Below are 18,409 nucleotides of genomic sequence, written 5' to 3'. Positions count from 1 at the left end.
TGCACAACATGTTACATGTTGCTGTATTTTTTTTGGGAGGGGGGGATGGTTAAAACAAGGTAATTGCTATTTTCAGTTATTTGCCAAGCCTTCTTTTTTTGGTAAGAGCCTTAAAGTGGTTCTAAAGGCAGAAGTTTTTTTTTATCTTAATGCATTCTGTGCTTTGAGATAAAAAACCTGTATGCAGCAGCCCCCCTAAGGCTCGATGCACATCTATGCATGTTGCTTTTGAGCATTTCTACAGTGCTTTTTGCGGTGCTTGCTGCGTTTTTGGACACGTGTTTTTACCGCGATTTGCAGGGTTTTTTTACACTATATATAGCTGGTTGCTAAGGAGGGGGCCGGGAAGCCAGCCGCCATGTCCTTAACAACCGATGAGTCATCAGTTGTCAGCGGGCTTCCCGCTGAATGTAAAAAAAAAAGGATTGCTGGAAAAAAAATTGAGAGAAAGAACAGCGTGGGGTCCCCCCCCCAGGTCCATACCAGGCCCTTGGGTCTAGTATGGATTCGTAGAGGACCCTCACACCAAAATTTAAAAACAATGGCGTGGGGGTCCCCCCAAAATCCACACTAGACCCTTATCCAAGCATGCAGCCCGGCAGGTCAGGAAAGGGAGGGGATGAGCGAGCACCCCTCTCCTGAACCATACCAGGCCGTATGCCCTCAACATAGGGGGATGGGTGCTTTGGGGCAGGGGGGTTCTGTGCCCCCCACCCCAAAGCACCTTGCCCCCATGTTGATGGGGACAAGGGCCTCTTCCCGACAACCCTGGCCGTTGGTTGTCAGGGTCTGCGGGCGGGGGGCTTATCGGAATGTGGGAGCCCCCTTTAATAAGGTGGCCTCCAGATACCGGCCCCCCACCCTATGTGAATGAGTATTGGGTACATCGTACCCCTACCCATTCACCTGGAAAAAAGTGGCAAAATTAAAACACACTACACAGGTTTTAAAAAAGTCAGCTCCGGGGGTCTCTTCCGACTTCTCCACTCTCTTCTCCGCGCTTTCCGTTTCTTCTCCCGCTGTCTGGTGCCTTCTGCCGGGTTCTTCTGCTCTTTTGCCCGCTCTTTTGCTTGCTCTTGCCCGGTCTTCTCCATCGTCTTCTTCCCTCTTCTCTTCTTCCGATGTTGACTCGACGCTCTCTCCCGCTGTAATACCATGTGCGCGGTGCACAATGACTTATATGGGCATGGGGCGGGGTCACAGGGTGATGTTATCCGGTGACCCTGCCCCTTATGACATCACAGCCCAGGGCATGATGGGTCCGCGACGTCACAAGGGGGCATGGCCTCCGAATGACATAATCCGATTGCCATGCCCCCCATCGTTATATAAGAAATGCAGGACATTGGCGCTGACAGACCAGTGGGACTCAGAAGAAGAGTGGAAGAAGAAGCATGGGGAGAAGGAGAAGACCGGAGGATGAAGATGCAGGAGAAGATGGAGGAAGACTGGAGGAAGAAGCGGAGAAGAAGATTTTTAATAAAAGACTTGTCAAAAACTGTCTACTGTATTTTTTAACACTACACTACTTTTTTTTAGTGTACCCCATACTCATTCACATGGAGGGGGCGGGATCCAGATTCCGATAAGCCCCCTGCCTGCAGACCCCGACAACCACCGGGCAAGGGCTGTCGGGAAGATGCCCTTGTCCTCATCAATATGGGGGCAAGGTGCTTTGGAGTGGGGGGCGCAGAGCCCCCCCTGCCCCAAAGCACCTATCCCCCCATGTTGAGGGCATGCGGCCTGGAATGGTTCAGGGGGGGTGCTCGCTCGGCTCCTCCCTTTCCTGAGCTGCCAGGCTGCATGCTCGGATAAGGGTCTTTAATGGATTTTGGGGGGGACCCGCACGCCATTTTTTAAAGAATTTTGGCATGGGCGTCCCCTCCGAATCCATACTAGACCCAAGGGCCTGGTATGGACCTGGGGGGGGACCCCACGCCGTTTTTTTTCACGATTTTTTTTTTTAACCGGCATTTTTTTTATTACATTGAGCGGGAAGCCAGCTGACAGCTGATGACTCATCGGTTGTTAAGGACGCGGCGGCCGGCTTCCCGGCCCCTCCTTAGCAACCAGCTATATACAGTGTAAAAAAAAAAAAAGAAATAAAAAGAAATGCAAATTGAGGCAAAATCATGTTAAAAACGTGGTACTTGCATTTTGGATGCGGGTCCATTGAATTTTATTACATGCAAAATGCTGCATTTTGCAGGGAAAAAAAGTCCCCGACCTTTTCCAAAAATGCAGAGGCACAAAAATGCATTGATGTGAAAATGTTCCATAGGAACCCATGTTAAAAAATTTCCCTGCATTTCTGCAAAATGCATCAGAAACACGCATTAGTGTGAATCAAGCCTAATACTTACCTGAGCCCCATCTCGATCCAGCGATGTTGCAGGTGAGACTTGGCTGTCCGGGACTCTCCCATCTTATTGGCTTAGACATACAATGGACGCCATGGACCGTCATTGAGCCAATGAGGAGAGGGGGGGCAAGGCAGAGCTGCAGCTCTGTTTCTAAATGGAGCAGTGGCTCAGCTTGGGTGCCCCCATATCAAGCTGTTTGCTGTGGCAGCAGGAGGGAGGGCCCAGGACCGCCAGCGGTGGACCCGAGAAGAGGAGGATCTGAGCTGTTCTGTGCAAGAACACTGCACAGAGCAGGTAAGCATAACACGTTTGTTATTTTTAAACAAAAAAAAAAAAAAAAACAAGACTTTAGTATCACTTTAAACTAATTTTGGATCAGATACGCCTTGGCATTATGCTCTACAGCTGTCTGTTACAACCTGGAATTCACTAGCTTTTTACTGATTCAAGTTGTCTAGGTCCTTGGGAAGTAGAGCATTCTCATACTCTCTCCACTATTCTGCACAGCTGGTATGAAGTGTTGGTCTTGCATGTGTTTATTTTTCTCCAAAGGTAACAACTATTTACAATTTGTAAAAAGTTAATATTTTCTCACTTCTGTCCATATAACAGTGTGGCGGAAGTGCTTTGTAACAATCAGGTGGAATTCAGCATACTTATATAGCACAACTCAAAACCCCGAACAGTATCCCTTGCAGTGGGGCTGTGCCTACAGTGCAAGGGTTAGTAGCTTTTTTTTCATCTAGGGGAGGGAAAAAAATGTTTTACTTACCTGATTATCCACTCCTCTGACAGGCAGCACACCCCTATGATCTGGTGGTGGACTGTTCCTCTGCATCCTCATGTCCAATGCAGAGCTAAGGATTCTGTCCTGGCCTTGATGATGCCAGGACTCTAGACCGGTGGAGTGTGGGGGTGCAGATGCTGTGGAAACCGCTGTAGCTGCAAGGAAGTGTGGAGGATCAGGTAAGAAAATTTCTTTTTATTTAGACCACTGCGAGGGATAATTTTTTATTTGCCTGGAGTTGGGCTTTAATTGAGAGTATTTTTAGGCACATTGTTATCTTCCATGGTAACTTCTCACGAGTAAAACTCTTGTTTAGTGTTTTTCTCAAGTTAGGCTCATGATTATGGATACTATCAAGTGTAAGCGATACCTGCAGGCCCATACCTGGTCCTTTGTTACCAGTCTAAGGATTGTGAGATATGTTCTTATTATAATCTTTATTGGATGCCCACTTCCAATAGTAAACTGTTTTTACAGTGAACTGCTGGGGGGCCTAGGACTTTAGAATCCCCTCTTGTAGCTCTTTCAGTCAACTTGTTTTGTAAATGGTCCTTTTCCTTTCACCCTATCTCTGTTTCCTGCCCTAGAAGGAGTTTGTTTGCTATGTTTTTTCTTTTTGTGTTGTGTTCGAAGTAAGTTTGATTTAAAAAAAATGTATTTGGTTTGATTTGTTTACTTGATTTGAATATGTGACTTCATCTTTCTCCTCTTCAAGATGGCTAATGCTAGAGATTTATATACTTTTTGTTTGCATCAATGACATTGGTTATGCAGCCTCCCTGGCAGTATGATTATGTCAGATTTTTGAATCTTAAAGCGGTACAATTGTTTTACATAGAAATTTGGTATTTTATATTGTAGGCCTGTAATTCTTAGGAATAACACACTTAAATCTGTCCAAACAAGAGTCTAGTAGACATCCCAGGTATGATAAAGTTTGAAACAAGAAATTATAATATAATAAATAACTATAAATAATTATTATAAAAATATAATAATAAAATAAATTTCACCACAAATCGTTATCGCTCAAGTGTTCTAATTTACTATTGCTGTTTTCTAGCTGGTCTAAAACCGCTTTTGACGTAAAGGGACACTTTTTGGTTGCCGTGGACATTCTCAAGTTTCCAGGGAGAAAAAACAGTATATATAATATAAAACTGCATGCAGGGCACTGGACAAAGCACTAGGGACAAAGGGGAGGTGAAATTATTTGATACAGTACATTACACTGTAATCTGTAAGATTGCATTACTGTATGTGTAAACATTACTGCCGGGCTCTGCCCCCAGGCGTCGCTACCAGTGCTGGGACAAGGCCATTTGGTGCCCTGGGCGAAGATGGCAAACTGCACCCCCCCCCATTTTTAAGAAAGAATCAATGTCATTTCAAAACAAGAATATGCTTAAAAAAATACAAATTCAATCATGTTTAATGCAATAGAAACAGAGTTCAATTGCACTCAATTTGTAAAATGCAGCATGAGGGGGTTAATGTATTGCCACTGGTTTCTGATACATTAGCGACCAGTGCCAGTTAATGAACCCCTTTGTGCTGCATTAGTGGCACCAGTGTAACACTGACACTGGTGCCATTTATGCAGCACAAAGGGGTTAATTTACTTGCACTGGTCTGATGGGCATATTTTATTTTAAGAGCAACACCAATGGGCATAATTTGTTGTGCCCATCAGAGTGCTCCTTAACATAAAATTTGCCCATTAGCGTGATCCTTAACTTAAAATAAGCTTGCATGCTGATGGGCACATTTTATGTTAAAGGGCACTCCAATGGGCACAGCAAAATATGCCCATCTGCGTGCCCTTTACATAAAATGCACCCATCAGTGTTGCTTTTAAAATAAAATATGGCCATCAGAGTGCCCCTTACCATAAAATATGCCCATCAGAGTGACCTTTACATAAAATGTGCCCATCAGCATGCTACTTATTTTATGTTAAGGGTCAGGCTGATGGGCATATTTTATGTTAACGGCACTCTGATGGGCATAACAAAATGTGCCCATCCGTGTGCCCCTTAGCATAAAATGTGCCCATTAGTGTTGCTCCTAAAATAAAATATGCCCATCAGAGCAAATAATTAGCATTCTGATGGGCACATTTTATGTTAAGGGGCACTCTGGTGGGCACAACAAATTATGCCCATCAGTGTGCCCCTTAACAAAATATGGTCATCAGTGTGCCCCTTAACAAATTCTGCCCATCAGTGTGCAGCTTAGGAAACGTGCCCTACATAGAGTAGTTAGCACAAACTGCAGTGGGGCGGAAAGCTGCGAGACATATCATGCAAGTGAAAGTCAGGACAGGAGCCGCGAGTAGCAGGGGGAGGGGGCGGAGCGCGCACGTGATGTCACACCCGGCCAGGCACTCTTGTGACAGAAGACTGGGAGTGAGAGCCGTGGTCAGGAGGCAGGGCGCACACATGCAACATCACTGGTTGCTGGGAAACCCACAGTCTCAGCAAGCCAGTGACTGCTACTACACTGGCGGCCTGGCGGTCCGGGGAAGAGCGTTGCTCGGTCCGTGCACGGGCCACCATTTAATGACTGCTGTGCCTGTTTTAGAAGGACACTTCATTGCGCCCCCCCCACCCCCAATAAATTGTACCGCCCAGGGCATCTGCCCTTTCCGCCCCCCCGTACCAGCTCTGGTTGCGACGCTTGCAGGAAACGGAGCCTGTAACACAGAGCATCGTGCGGAGGATCCGGCAGAGGAGGGGGGGGGGGCCCATCGCAGGATCCTGGTGACAGGGTAAGTACGCTGTACCAGGATTCTGCAATCCGAGTGTGGCTCAGGTTTACAGCTAATGGTACTGAAATTTAACTCCGAGCCACACTCGGGGATTATGTGGTTGATTTACTAAAGTAAAAGTGCAAAATCTGGTGCAGCTCTACATAGAAACCAATCGCTTTGTTTTTTTCTTTTTTTTTTTTTTTTTTTGTCTTTGTCAAAGCCTAATTGAACAAGCTGAAGTTAGAAGCTGATTGGCTACCATGGACAGCTGCACCAGATTTTGTACTCTCTAGTTTTTGTAATCAACCTATGTGTGTTCCATAATGATAGGATAATGTACAAATTGCCTATACTATTATGGCATAGATCACATTGTAGGGGCAATAATGGAGAAATCCAGAAAATTCACGAGAGTTCACAGACTTCTTACAACTGCATATGTTACTCATCTTTACATCACTCTCCCAGCTTATAAGAATTATTTTGCATATATTTTTCTTACAAATATTGTTGATGTTTAATGCCTTTGTAAATCTGCTGTTTGTAGGTGTACAAAGGTTTTCATTATGAATGGAAACAGCAGTTACATGCAGGATTATAAGATGTTTCAAAATGCAGAAAGTTCCAGCAGTATGCATCATTCTTAATAAACCTTTAAATTAGTCATGTAATTAAGACATGTATTAACCAACCGAAAATAAACTGCCCACTGTTGAAAGCACAATTTACATCCAGCTTGACCGCATAACAGAGCACCAGTAAAGTTTCAGGAAAGCTTCCCTTTCCATTAAACATTGCTTTCTCTTTATAGGGGTACCTTTACTGTACCTATAACAATCAGGCATGTGAGGGAGTTGGAAGCAATTTGAGGGCAGGGACTGACAGGGCGTTGCGTAAATTGTAGGCGCTATATAAATACTGGTAATAAACAATAAATAAAAAATAAATGTAGAAATATTTGGACCAGTCTTTCTGATGTCAGGTCCTAGACCCGTTAAAGCAAACATTTAAAGCAGCACAATGCAAGGTCTGCTTATTATGTCTAGGCCCCGCACCACGATGAGCGTAGTAAAACAGCAAGTCTGGAGCCAGAAGGGATGTCAGCCAAGCAAGTCTATTAACAGAAATGCAGGCGAGCGTCTCTGTGATGTTGACTAAGGCGAAGGCAGATATCCTCTGGGCTGGATGGCTTAAATAGGCAGGACTGACGAGCAGGATATCATCAACAGCTGAGTACCTGTGGAGCGATTAGAGCTGGTAATTAGCCGACAGCTGAGCGGCCAGCTCAGAGAAGGAAGGGCTGTGCCCAGCCCTGACAGTACCCCCTCCTCAACGACCCCTCCCCCTCAAAGGACCACCAGACTTGAGGGAAAAACGTCTATGGAAATCACGGAGGAGCACAGGGGCATGTACGTCCGAGGATGAGACCCAAGAGCGTTCCTCCGGACCTTACCCCTTCCAATGAACCAGGTACTGTATGCGCCCACGGAACCTACGGGAGTCAACAATGGACTGTACTTCATACTCCTAATGGTTCTCAACCTGTACAGGATGAGGATGTGGCACCAAGGTTGTAAAGCGGTTGCAGACCAAAGGTTTTAATAAGGAGACATGAAATACATTGGAAATACACATGTTAGAAGGAAGGTCTAATGCGTAAGCCACTGGGTTAATCCTGCGAAGAATACAGAAAAGCCCAATAAACCAAGGCGCGAACTTCAGTGAGGGAACATGAAGTCGGAGGTTGCGAGATGACAGCCAGACCCTGTCCCCAACCTAGTAGGAAGGCGCGGGCGGGCGTCTGCGGTCAGCATGGAGTCTGTACCTATCATTAGCATGTCGCAAAGCCTTCTGGACTTGTGCCCAAGTGGAACGAAGACCACAGAGATGCTCCTCTAATGCAGGAATACTCTGAGGAACAAATGAGTCAGGCAACATGGAAGGTTGGAAACGATAGTTCGCCATAAACGGGGACAATCGAGAAGCAAAATTCAAGGCACTATTGTGCGCAAACTCTGCCCACGGTAATAGGTATGTCTAACCAGTTGTTATGCTGGTCAGAAATATAGCAACGTAGGATCTGCTCCAAGGACTGATTGGCTTTTTCTGCTGCCCCATTAGACTGCAGGTGATACGTAGAGGAAAAAGAAAGCTGAATTCCCAGCTGTGCACAAAAGGCTCGCCAGAACCGGGACACAAACTGACTACTGTTGTCTGAGACAATCACCTTGGGTAGCCCATGTAAGCAAAAGATCTCCTGAGCAAAAATGGAAGCCAGTTTCTTAGAAGTGGGCAACTTCTTAAGTGGAATTCAATGAGACATTTTTGAGAACCGGTCAACCACCATAAGGACAACTGTGTTGCCCTGGGAGTTGGGTAACTCCACAATAAAATCCATAGACAGGTGGGTCCAGGGCCTCTCTCCATTAGGTATGGGTTGTAGGAGGCCCACTGGAAGATATCGTGGAGTCTTGCTCTGAGCACACACGGAACAGGCAGCTACGAAGGCGGTTACATCAGCACGTAGACTAGGCCACCAGAATTGTTGGGAAATGGCCCAAAAGAGTTGATTCTTCCCAGGGTGGCCAGCAGCCTTGGGAGAATGGTAAGTCTGGAGCACGGCAGTACGGAGAGTCTTTCTCTGAGTCTGGAGTCAATGAGGATGGCAAACGTGATCAACTTCTCCAGCTCAGTGGGTATATCTCAGGCTGCTCTCTCATCCTTGATGGAATCCGAGAGACCATGAGAAAAAGCAGCCACGAGGGCCTCATTGTTCCAAGCAACCTCTGCTGCCAGAGTACAGAATTCAGTGGTGTAGTCGGCAACAGTTCTCGTACTTTCATGGACATGAGGCAGTTGGCAGCAGAAGCGGAGCAGGCAGGAACGTCAAATGCCCTTTTAAAGGAGGCCACAAACTCAGGGTAACTCAAGACAACAGGTTTTTGCGTCTCCCATAGAGGGTTTGCTTAGGCCAAGGCTTTCTCAGAAAGCAAAGATATCACGAAACCTACTTTGCTTCTTTCCGTGGGAAACGCCTGGGGCAGCATCTCAAAGTATATCTCAACCTGGTTGAGAAACCCTTTGCATTGAACTAGGTCGCCCCCAAATCGCTGGGGAAGCAGAGCTGAACCAGATATACCTCTTATAGAGGTAATACTCGAGGCGGGTGCTTGCACAGAAACTGGCGCAGCAGCAGTGACAGCCTGCAACTCAGGTTGTACCAGAACAGCCACAGTGGGAGATTCCAGGTGAGCCGTGCGACTTAGGAGTGTTTGTAACGCCATGGCGAACTGATCCATGCAGTGATCTTGCTCATCCAATCTGGAAAAAGTATTACCAATAAGTGGATTGACTGTATCTTCTGAATTCATGGCCTTTGCCTACTGTCAGAAATTATGAAATCAGACCAAGACAGAAGTACAGTCAAATCATACTTGTTTAATAATAAAAATAAATAGAACAAACGTAGTCAAAACATAGTCAGAATTCAGGAACCAAAATGGATAATCAGACAAGCCAAATGTCAGGGAGCCAGAGATGAGCGTAGTAAAACAGCAAGCAGGATCTGGAGCTAGAAGGGATGTCAGCCAAGCAAGTCTTTTAACAGGAATGCAGGCGAGAGTCTCTGTGATGTTGACTAAGGCGAAGGCAGAGATCTTCTGGGCTGGACGGCTTAAGTTGGCAGGACTGACGAGCAGGATATCGTCAACAGCTCAGTATCTGTGGAGAGATAGGAGCTGGTAATTGGCCGACAGCTGAGCAGCCAGCTCAGAGAAGGAAGGGCTGAGCCCGGAACTGACACTTACTTTCAGTACTCTGTACCTATGGAAACTTGTCTAACTTCAAAGTTAACCAGCAAAAATCAGATGCACTTAATGTCACCCTCACCTCGCAGGCCCTCATTAATCTTTCTCATAATTTCCCCTTTCGTTGGGCCCCACAAGCCTTTCAGTACCTGGGCACTAAAATCCCATTCGATCGCCAACAGTTAAACTTTCATCCTTTACTATCTATCTTAACATCAGACCTGGAGAAATGGAAATCTTTAGCCATCTCCTGGTTCTGTAGGTGCAATGTCCTTAAAATGAACATCATGCCACGACTCCTATATCCCCTGCAGGCTTTCCCCATTAAAATACCACAAACATTTTTTCAAACGATCGTCTGGCAGAGGAAATTGTCTCGCCTCCAGAGGACCTTTCTCCAAAGACCCAAACTAACTGGTGGAGTAGACCTCCCAGATCCTGCCCTATACTGTACTAGAGTGATTGATTGGTGCAGGAATTCCTCCTGTAAACTTTGGGTCTCCCTGGAACAGGAATAGGTATAATTTCCCATAGTTGGCCTTGTCTGTGCAGGCACCCACCTCTCTCGTCTTTCAATCCCATCCCTTAATAGAACCGACGTTATTAGAACTTAAAAGGTATTTTAAATTCACAGACATGACTGGTTTTCCTTCACCGATGACACCCATTATAGGTCACCCAGGTTTAGCCCCGGGCTACACGGACAAGATCGTTCAAATCGTCAGTGCAATGAAGCTCTCCTGCCCCTTCGGTTGGGCCCAACCTTCGGATCACTTTGGATCCCTCACCATTTCTGCAATGGGCAGGTGGAGAATTTTGCAACTGTCTTGCTTTCTACATTCCCTCCCGGATCCTGCATGCTTTACCAGGTGCCTCACCCCATTTGAAGACCTCTGCCTCGGTGAAGATCCCATTCGTAAATCACTCTCTTCCTCATATCGTATCACGCTTGACTTATCTTTCCAGCAGGATCCTCCATACCTATCCAAATGGAAAATGGACCTGAATGCCACATTTACTGACGATCAGAAGAACTGTATACTTTTCTTTGCCCACAAATCTTCCTTGTGTAGCAAATACCAAGAGACTGCATATAAAATCCTGTCATAATGGTACCGGACACCCTCTGTTCTAGTGTTCTTGTTTCCCAGACACAGCCCTTGTTGGTGATACAGAGCCCAGGTCAGTACAATACTTCATATGTTTTGGGACTGTCTCAATATTCAGCTTTTTTAGCGACAAGTCCTGCAAATTGTTCTTAAACTAATGGACGTCTCCCTTTTTGACAACCCCGCTGCAGTGCTTCTTAACTTAACCCCCTATGTCCAGTGAGAGAATACAATAAATCATTACTAAATCATTTACTAAATGCTGCCAGGGCCTGCATCCCCAGTATGTGGGAAAAAACAGTCTCCACCTACCATCTCTCAATGGTTCATTGGGGTGAACGACAGCCAACACATGGAGCATTTGACTGTCGCTCTTAGAAACCAAATAGAGGAGCCCAATAGGCGATGACTTCACTGGGATTTGTTTTTCTATTCAGATGAATACTTATCATTATCCTAACCTGCTAGCATTTTCTGCATTGATTTTGTTTTGAGGATCCATCACCCTACCATGGACCTCCGTCCCTTCAATTCGCACTATCATTCTGCTTCTTCCTCTACCCCTCCTTAATTTTTTTTCTTTTCCTCTGTCCTCTCTTTTCACATCTTCCCTCTCCCCTCAGACACCCTTGGGTGTTACTCTCAACATTTTCAAAAACATTTTTAAAAAGCTTTCTGGTGTGCATTGATTCCATGGGTATGACTGCTTGCAGGTCATGTGTACAGGTTCTACATTTTGTAATCCTGAACCTTTTTTAACCAGCTGCTATTTTAAGGTGTATGTATATGGGATTTAATGAGCTCTAACACATTTCATCTCAATGGTAGTTTTGATTGGGAGGTATACCTTTATGGTGCTGGTGACTAATTTTTATTGCAGTGCAGTCATCTGCACACGCTTCTGCTATGGTTTTCTAAATTTGTGTTGCTGATGATTGTCCTTCATGGCCTATTTGTATCATGTTGTGTTATTTTGACACATACCATTAATTGACGATAAAAAAAAAAAAGGATGTTTCATATCGACCTTACCCCCATCTTCCACATCGTTGGGGGGGGGGGGGGGGGAGAGAATGTCACCACCTTTCAGGAATATTTCTGAGCAGGCCAAATCTCTCTATTTCATTGCAATTTCATCTTCTCGCCAAATTTGGGCTGCCCTATTTTGACCAGGAAGTGCCATGGGCAGAAGACAGGGTAGGGTTATTATCAGCCTACCTTTTTCTTTATAGATACATTTTAAAGCACTTTTAGGCAGTGAATGTTACAGGATGGGAACCTGCGCATTATAAGCAGACCTTGCATTTTACTGCTTTAGCTGGTGTATGTAGTGATGTTTAAACATTTTTATTTTGCACTAGATATATGGGGAAATTGGCAAACATATTTTTCATATCTTGCTACTTATTGGATCCCTCTTGACAAAGCTGAGCTTCAAGCAGAAAGCAGGAGCATAAAAAAGAATACAGATTCAGTTATGTGTTGAATAAACAATCATTACATGTATTTTTAGATTAAACTAGTGTAAGCATCTGTATATTACTTGGTATCAGCATCTTGTTATTCGTGTACAGTAGAATTCAGATGATAGAGAGAGGGGCAGGCTAAGGGAAGGAAGGTGATTTAACTGTATTGGTCTAACACAGTAGAGAAAATGTGTGTCACCTAGAGGAGCCTAAATGAAGTTTCCGATCAATTTCAGGTGTCAAGATTTGTTGAGATCTGCATGATAGAATCCTTTGGGAGCCCCCATTTATATTGGTTCATAACTATGATGGGCAACCTTAATGATAATGAGTTACTAGGAGGCACAACAAAGCTTGGGTTAAGGAACAGAGATTAATATTTGCTAATTGAGGACCCCAGCCAAGATACTGTATGTAAAGATATGTTCATAAGAAATGGTTGCTGCAACTAAATATAGGGCAGAACAAGCCCGCAAAATATGGTTCTGTTGGAGTGTATTTACCTGCTAAACTGAGCTCTCCCTAATGCTGGATACCTGAAGTCTATATCATTAACTTGGATGATTTACTTGCTTTAGGTGGTGCTGCCAGGAGCCTTCACGTGCTGTTTTTTTCCCGGTCCCTCCCATCCCCCCCCTCCTGTGTCTTTACCTATTTCTATTCACCTTCCACCCTCCTCCCCCTCCTTTTTTTATTCTCATCTCCCTGTTTTGTCCCATTGTTTTTAATGTGTGTTTCTCTGTACTGTTTTTTCTTTTGTTTTGTTTTTTTACATTTGCTCATACATGCCTCATCATGGTCCCTAGAGGGTCTCATGCGGTGTAGATACACCGTAGATGCTCTTCATAGTTGAACTCTTTAGCCCCTAATAATTTCAGATAGAATTTCTTTGTGTATATCTGATTCTGAGGTGATGTCATTGCTTTGGACTTTATCTGTTCGACTGTTAATCACATCCTTCTGCTGTATGGCTTCATAATTATAAATAAGGAATTAAAAAAAAAAAATATGTTGAGGCACCTCTAAGTGCTTGCTTTACCTTTATATTGTCAGTTTATTACCCTGAATGTCACAGCGTACTTTAATTATTAAAGAATTTCTTCTTTAATAGTTAAAGATCGCCATGACATGTAGGTTATTAAGCTGCTAATAAGACAAAAATTGCCAGTACAATTTACACACTGTCAGGTTATACAGTCCACCCACAGTTGGTGTGTTTGGCCAAGAGGAATCAATAATCCCTCTGATAAAATATTGGGAAATGCAGCATTATCTTCCTGGAACAACATTGTCATATATCAGTTTTCCATTCCAAATTATTATTATTATATAGGATGCATACAGTTGTGCTCATAAGTTTACATACCCTGGCAGAATTTCATTTCTTGGCCATTTTTCAGAGAATATGAATAATAACACAAAAACTTTTTCTTCACTCATGGTTAGTGTTTGGCTGAAGCCAATTATTATCAATCAATCGTGAATTACTCTTTTTAAATCATAATGACAACACAAACTACCAAATGACCCTGATCAAAAGTTTACATACCCTGGTATTTTGGCCTGATAACCTGCACATAAGTTGACACAAAGGGGTTTGAATGGTTATTAAAGGTAACCATCCTCACCTGTAATCTGTTTGCTTGTAATTAGTGTGTGTGTATAAAAGGTCAATGAGTTTCTGGACTCCTGACAGACCCTTGCATCTTTCATCCAGTGCTACACTGACGTTTCTGGATTCTGAGTCATGGGGAAAGCAAAAAAATTGTCAAAGGATCTGCGATAAAAGGTAGTTGAATTGTATAAAACAGGAAAGGGATATAAAAAGATATCCAAGGAATTGAAAATGCCAATCAGCAGTGTTCAAACTCTAATCAAGAAGTGGAAAATGAGGGGTTCTGTTGAAACCAAACCATGGTCAGGTAGACAAACTAAAATTTCAGCCACAACTGCCAGGAAAATTGTTCGGGATGCAAAGAAAAACCCACAAATAAATTCAGGTGAAATACAGGACTCTCTGAAAACATGTGGTGTGGTTGTCTCAAGATGCCCAATAAGGAGGCACTTGAAGAAAGATGGGCTGCATGGTCGAGTCGCCAGAAGAAAGCCATTACTATGCAAATGCCACAAAGTATCCCGCTTACAATACACCAAACAGCACAGCAATACACCAAACCGCAAAGTCATTTGGAGTGATGAGACCAAAATTGAGATTTTTGGCCACAACGCAAACGCTTCATTTGGAGAGGAGTCAACAAGGCCTATGATGAAAGATACACCATTCCTACTGTGAAACACAGAGGTGGATCGCTGATGTTTTGGGCATGTGTGAGCTACAAAGGCGCAGGAAATGTGGTCAAATTGATGGCAAGATGAATGCAGTATGTTATCAAAAAATATTTGCATTCATCAGCCAGGAAGCTGCGCATGGAACGTACTTGGACATTTCAACATGACAATTATCCAAAATACAAGGCCAAGGCTACAGCAGAATAAAGTGAAGGTTCTGGAGTGGCCATCCCAGTCTCCTGACCTCAATATCATTAAGATACTCTGGGGAGATCTCAACCATGCAGTTCATGCAAGATAGCCCAAGAATTTACAGGAACTGGAGGCTTTTTGCCAAGAGGAAAAGGCAGCTTTACCATCTGAGAAGATAAAGAGCCTCATCCACAAATACCACAAAAGACTTCAAGCTGTCATTGATGTTAAAGGGGGCAATACACAGGATTAAGAACTGGGGTATATAAACTTTTGATCAGGGTCATTTGGGTAGTTTCTTTTGCCATTGTGATTTAAAGAGTGAACACAGTTGATTGATAATAAATGGCTTCAGCCAAACACTAACCACGAGTGAAAGAAAAGTTTTTTTGTGTTTATCATTCATCTTCTCTGAAAAATGGCCAAGAAATCATAAATTCTGCTAGGGTATGTAAACTTATGAGCACAACTGTAGCTATATACACACATCTTCCTTCCTGTATATAGAGACCTTCCTTCATCATTACTGACTGCAGATATACATCATCTGTCCTGTATACAGCTATATATACAGTAACAGGACAGATGATGTATTTCTGCAGTCAGTGATGATGGAGGAAGATTTAGACAGGAAGGAACAAGGTGGGTGTATATAGATGCTGGGTATACACTACAGTCCATAGAACAGATTATGTAATCAGTCCTCCTCATGATGATCGATGATGCCTTCTCTCTTCTTGGGGCTGATCTCTGTGCAGCCACTGCAGCCAGTCACCAGTCCAGTGTGTGCGTGTGCTCCAGCCACGCAATCATCAGTCATGCCCCGCCTGGGCGCAGTCTGCCACAGTGCCATGTGGAGTGGGGAGAGAGAGAGAAGCAGCCGGGATTTGGGAAGTGTGTGCAGAGCGAAGGGGCGGCTGACACTTCTGCTTGGTTTACTGTAGGAGTTCCGGTCTGGGTCTGGCCGAGACTCAGAGAGACGCCGCTCAGGCCTTGCTCTGCATCCATTACAGTCCACAACACAAGAGTGAGTGATGGGAAGTGACATTGCGGTTGAGCAAAAAGCACCGCCCGCACTCCTCTGGACTGCACCAATCACAAAAGATCACAGGAGCCTAAGAAGCAATCGCTGTAGAGTGGGGGTGTTTGTGGGCGCATCGCTTGCACCCCGAACACTCCCTAAAGACTGCCCAATGTAGTTTTTCAGCCGCAATCAACTGATTACAACATGGCAACCTTCCCATAGACAGCAGTGTGGCCATCGCCTGTACACACTTAAAGGACACCTTTTTTTTTTTTTTTTTTTTTTTTTTGCGACTAGCTTTGGGGGGAGGCGCCCGTACACCCCCTATTGATGGGTTGCCACTGATTACTTTTAAAGAATATGTTAAACAAAAGTTATTCATAAGGCCCTTACACACAGGGTGGGCTCCGTTGGAGTCTGTCCGCTCAGTGGGGAATGTTTCTGCTGTTCCCTGTTGAGCAGGCAGATTGCTGGTCCGTGTTCACTTATGCAGAGCAGACATGGCCTGCTCTCCTCTATGGGCAGTTGGATGTCTACCTGTCCGTTTACATCTGACTGCTGTCCGATCCGCCAGACGGATGGGGGATGGATCCCTGTCCTTCTGTTTTTAGCAGATAGGATTGGATCAGATATTGACAGGTGTCAACGGACACATGTCTGTTGACACCCGCTGCTCCATAGAGGATAGTGGACAGTCCGATCGGGTCCGCCTGAAAACCTGACAGATGGGCTTGATCGGTCCGCCTGTGTAAAAGGGTCCAAATGCTTTTTATACATACTGTATACACAAAGTTTTACCCTTTATTTCTATTATAAACTGAATGGGTTGTTTTACAAGGTGAGGGTTGACATATACTTTAACTTTGTTAGATGTAAACTGATATCCTTCCTTTTTATAATCACTTGTGTGGGGCTCTGTTCACACCCATGCAGGTGCAATGGAGCATGTGCGTGTTTCAGCCATTGCATTTAGGGCTGCCCATTTATTATAGTGGCCTGCCCTAGGCACAGAAAACGCACTAAACAAGTGCATGGCCTTTTTTGAAAAATCATTTCACACCAAAACGCATGGCACTTTATTACTTTATGATATGGTACACACACACCCACATGTTTTGTCTAGATGTGTGGGGGTGCGTTCCTGCAACACATAAATGTGAACCTAACCTAAATGAAACATAGCGTTATTGCTCTTGGCAAACAAATATCTGATTTTGAGAATCGTGATGGAATTTGACTACTAGATACTATATACATAACTAGATTTCTTTTTAAAAAGCACCACTGTCTTAGTGTTTTATTTGCAGAACATTTTGCTAAATTTGACCTTTATGGTTGTATGCAGATTTACTAAAACATGCATGGAGTATTGCTGTCCTGTGTGCCTTATCTTGTATCACAAAGCTAAAATTTTGGCCGCAGAAATGTCCTGCTTTAGAATCTCAGAAACAATGGAGATATGGTGATGATTATTATAAACATTCTGTAACCTTTGAATGCATTTTTTTCTTATTAGGTGTATAGTGGCGGATACCATGGGGACACGTCGGAAACATTTCTTGTTGGGAACGTGGATGAAGATGGGAAGAAGTTAGTGGGAACTGCCCAGAGATGTAGGGATGAAGCAATTGCAGCCTGCAAGCCAGGAGCTCCCTTCTCTGTTATTGGAAACACAATCAGGTGAACTTACAGTGTGTAGTGACAAGCACAGGGGAAGGCTAGCAGATGTGACAGGGTCTTTTCTGAGTCAGGTAGAAGCTGATGATATGTTTTACGATTCAAAACTACCATTTCACTGATACGGGGTGTGAAGACCAAGTTGTATTGTGCCTTGGGTAAGAAAGGTTTTTTATAAAAATGAATTACCTTTGGGTCAGTTAAGATAACTACATAAAAAGAGCAAAATGTGAATATAACAACTGCCACTTAAATATTAGATCTGCCTGCATGCAGACAACTTTGGATGGTATGAGCTGTTGGGAGGGATTGGCAGCTGGCCTACAAGCCTGCAACTGTTACTATACAGTTAATAGAAAAATATGCACATACACACTGATTTTCTATTTATATCTGCTGTGCAATGTGTATGTCTGCATATGTGCATGTGTGTTTTGTATATGTTCTATTGGATCTGTCCTATAGTTTAAGAATACCGATGACCGTATTTATGTGCTTAATTTAGATAGCAATGAGGTCAGTTTTTTTCTCATGCCCAATAGTGATCGAATTCCTAGGAGCCAAAACATTTCATAGTTTAATTAGTAATGCATATATAGTATAGGATCTCATAGCATCTAGCATACATTTTTCAAGGAAAATTCTGATGGATTCTTACTATCTCCTGTGGCTCACTGCAATTTTTTTGCTTCATTAAAAAAAAGGCCAAGTAAAGGCAAAATTTGGTTATGTGCTCAACAAATGAAAAGGCTTGTTGTTATAATGTGAAAGGATCACAGGTAGCTTTAGCGTTCCAAGACCAGTTACAAAATACAGAATTTTTGGTCTGTGTATGGCCAATGTGTGTGTGTGTGTGTGTATATATAGATATATATAAATATATATCTATAGATAGATATATCTATCTATATCTATAGATATAGATAGAAGGTTGGTGTAAATTT

The 18,409-nt window shown here is 43.7% G+C and overlaps 1 protein-coding gene across 2 annotated transcripts in view; it reads left to right on the top strand.

Moving 5' to 3' along the window:
* Window positions 1-18,409, top strand: part of METAP1D (methionyl aminopeptidase type 1D, mitochondrial) — a 406,438-nt gene that overhangs the window by 279,538 nt on the left and 108,491 nt on the right. For both annotated transcript variants that reach the window (XM_073633893.1, XM_073633892.1), the window contains one exon: window positions 17,305-17,468. In XM_073633893.1, the coding sequence (XP_073489994.1) occupies window positions 17,305-17,468 (164 nt within the window). The remainder of the gene's footprint in view (window positions 1-17,304; window positions 17,469-18,409) is intronic.

The sequence above is a fragment of the Aquarana catesbeiana genome, linkage group LG06 (genome assembly GCF_042186555.1).
Source record: "Aquarana catesbeiana isolate 2022-GZ linkage group LG06, ASM4218655v1, whole genome shotgun sequence".
NCBI classification, from domain to species: Eukaryota; Metazoa; Chordata; class Amphibia; order Anura; family Ranidae; genus Aquarana; species Aquarana catesbeiana.
Note: the sequence above shows the minus strand (reverse complement) of the source record. Positions and strands in the feature narration are given on the sequence as shown.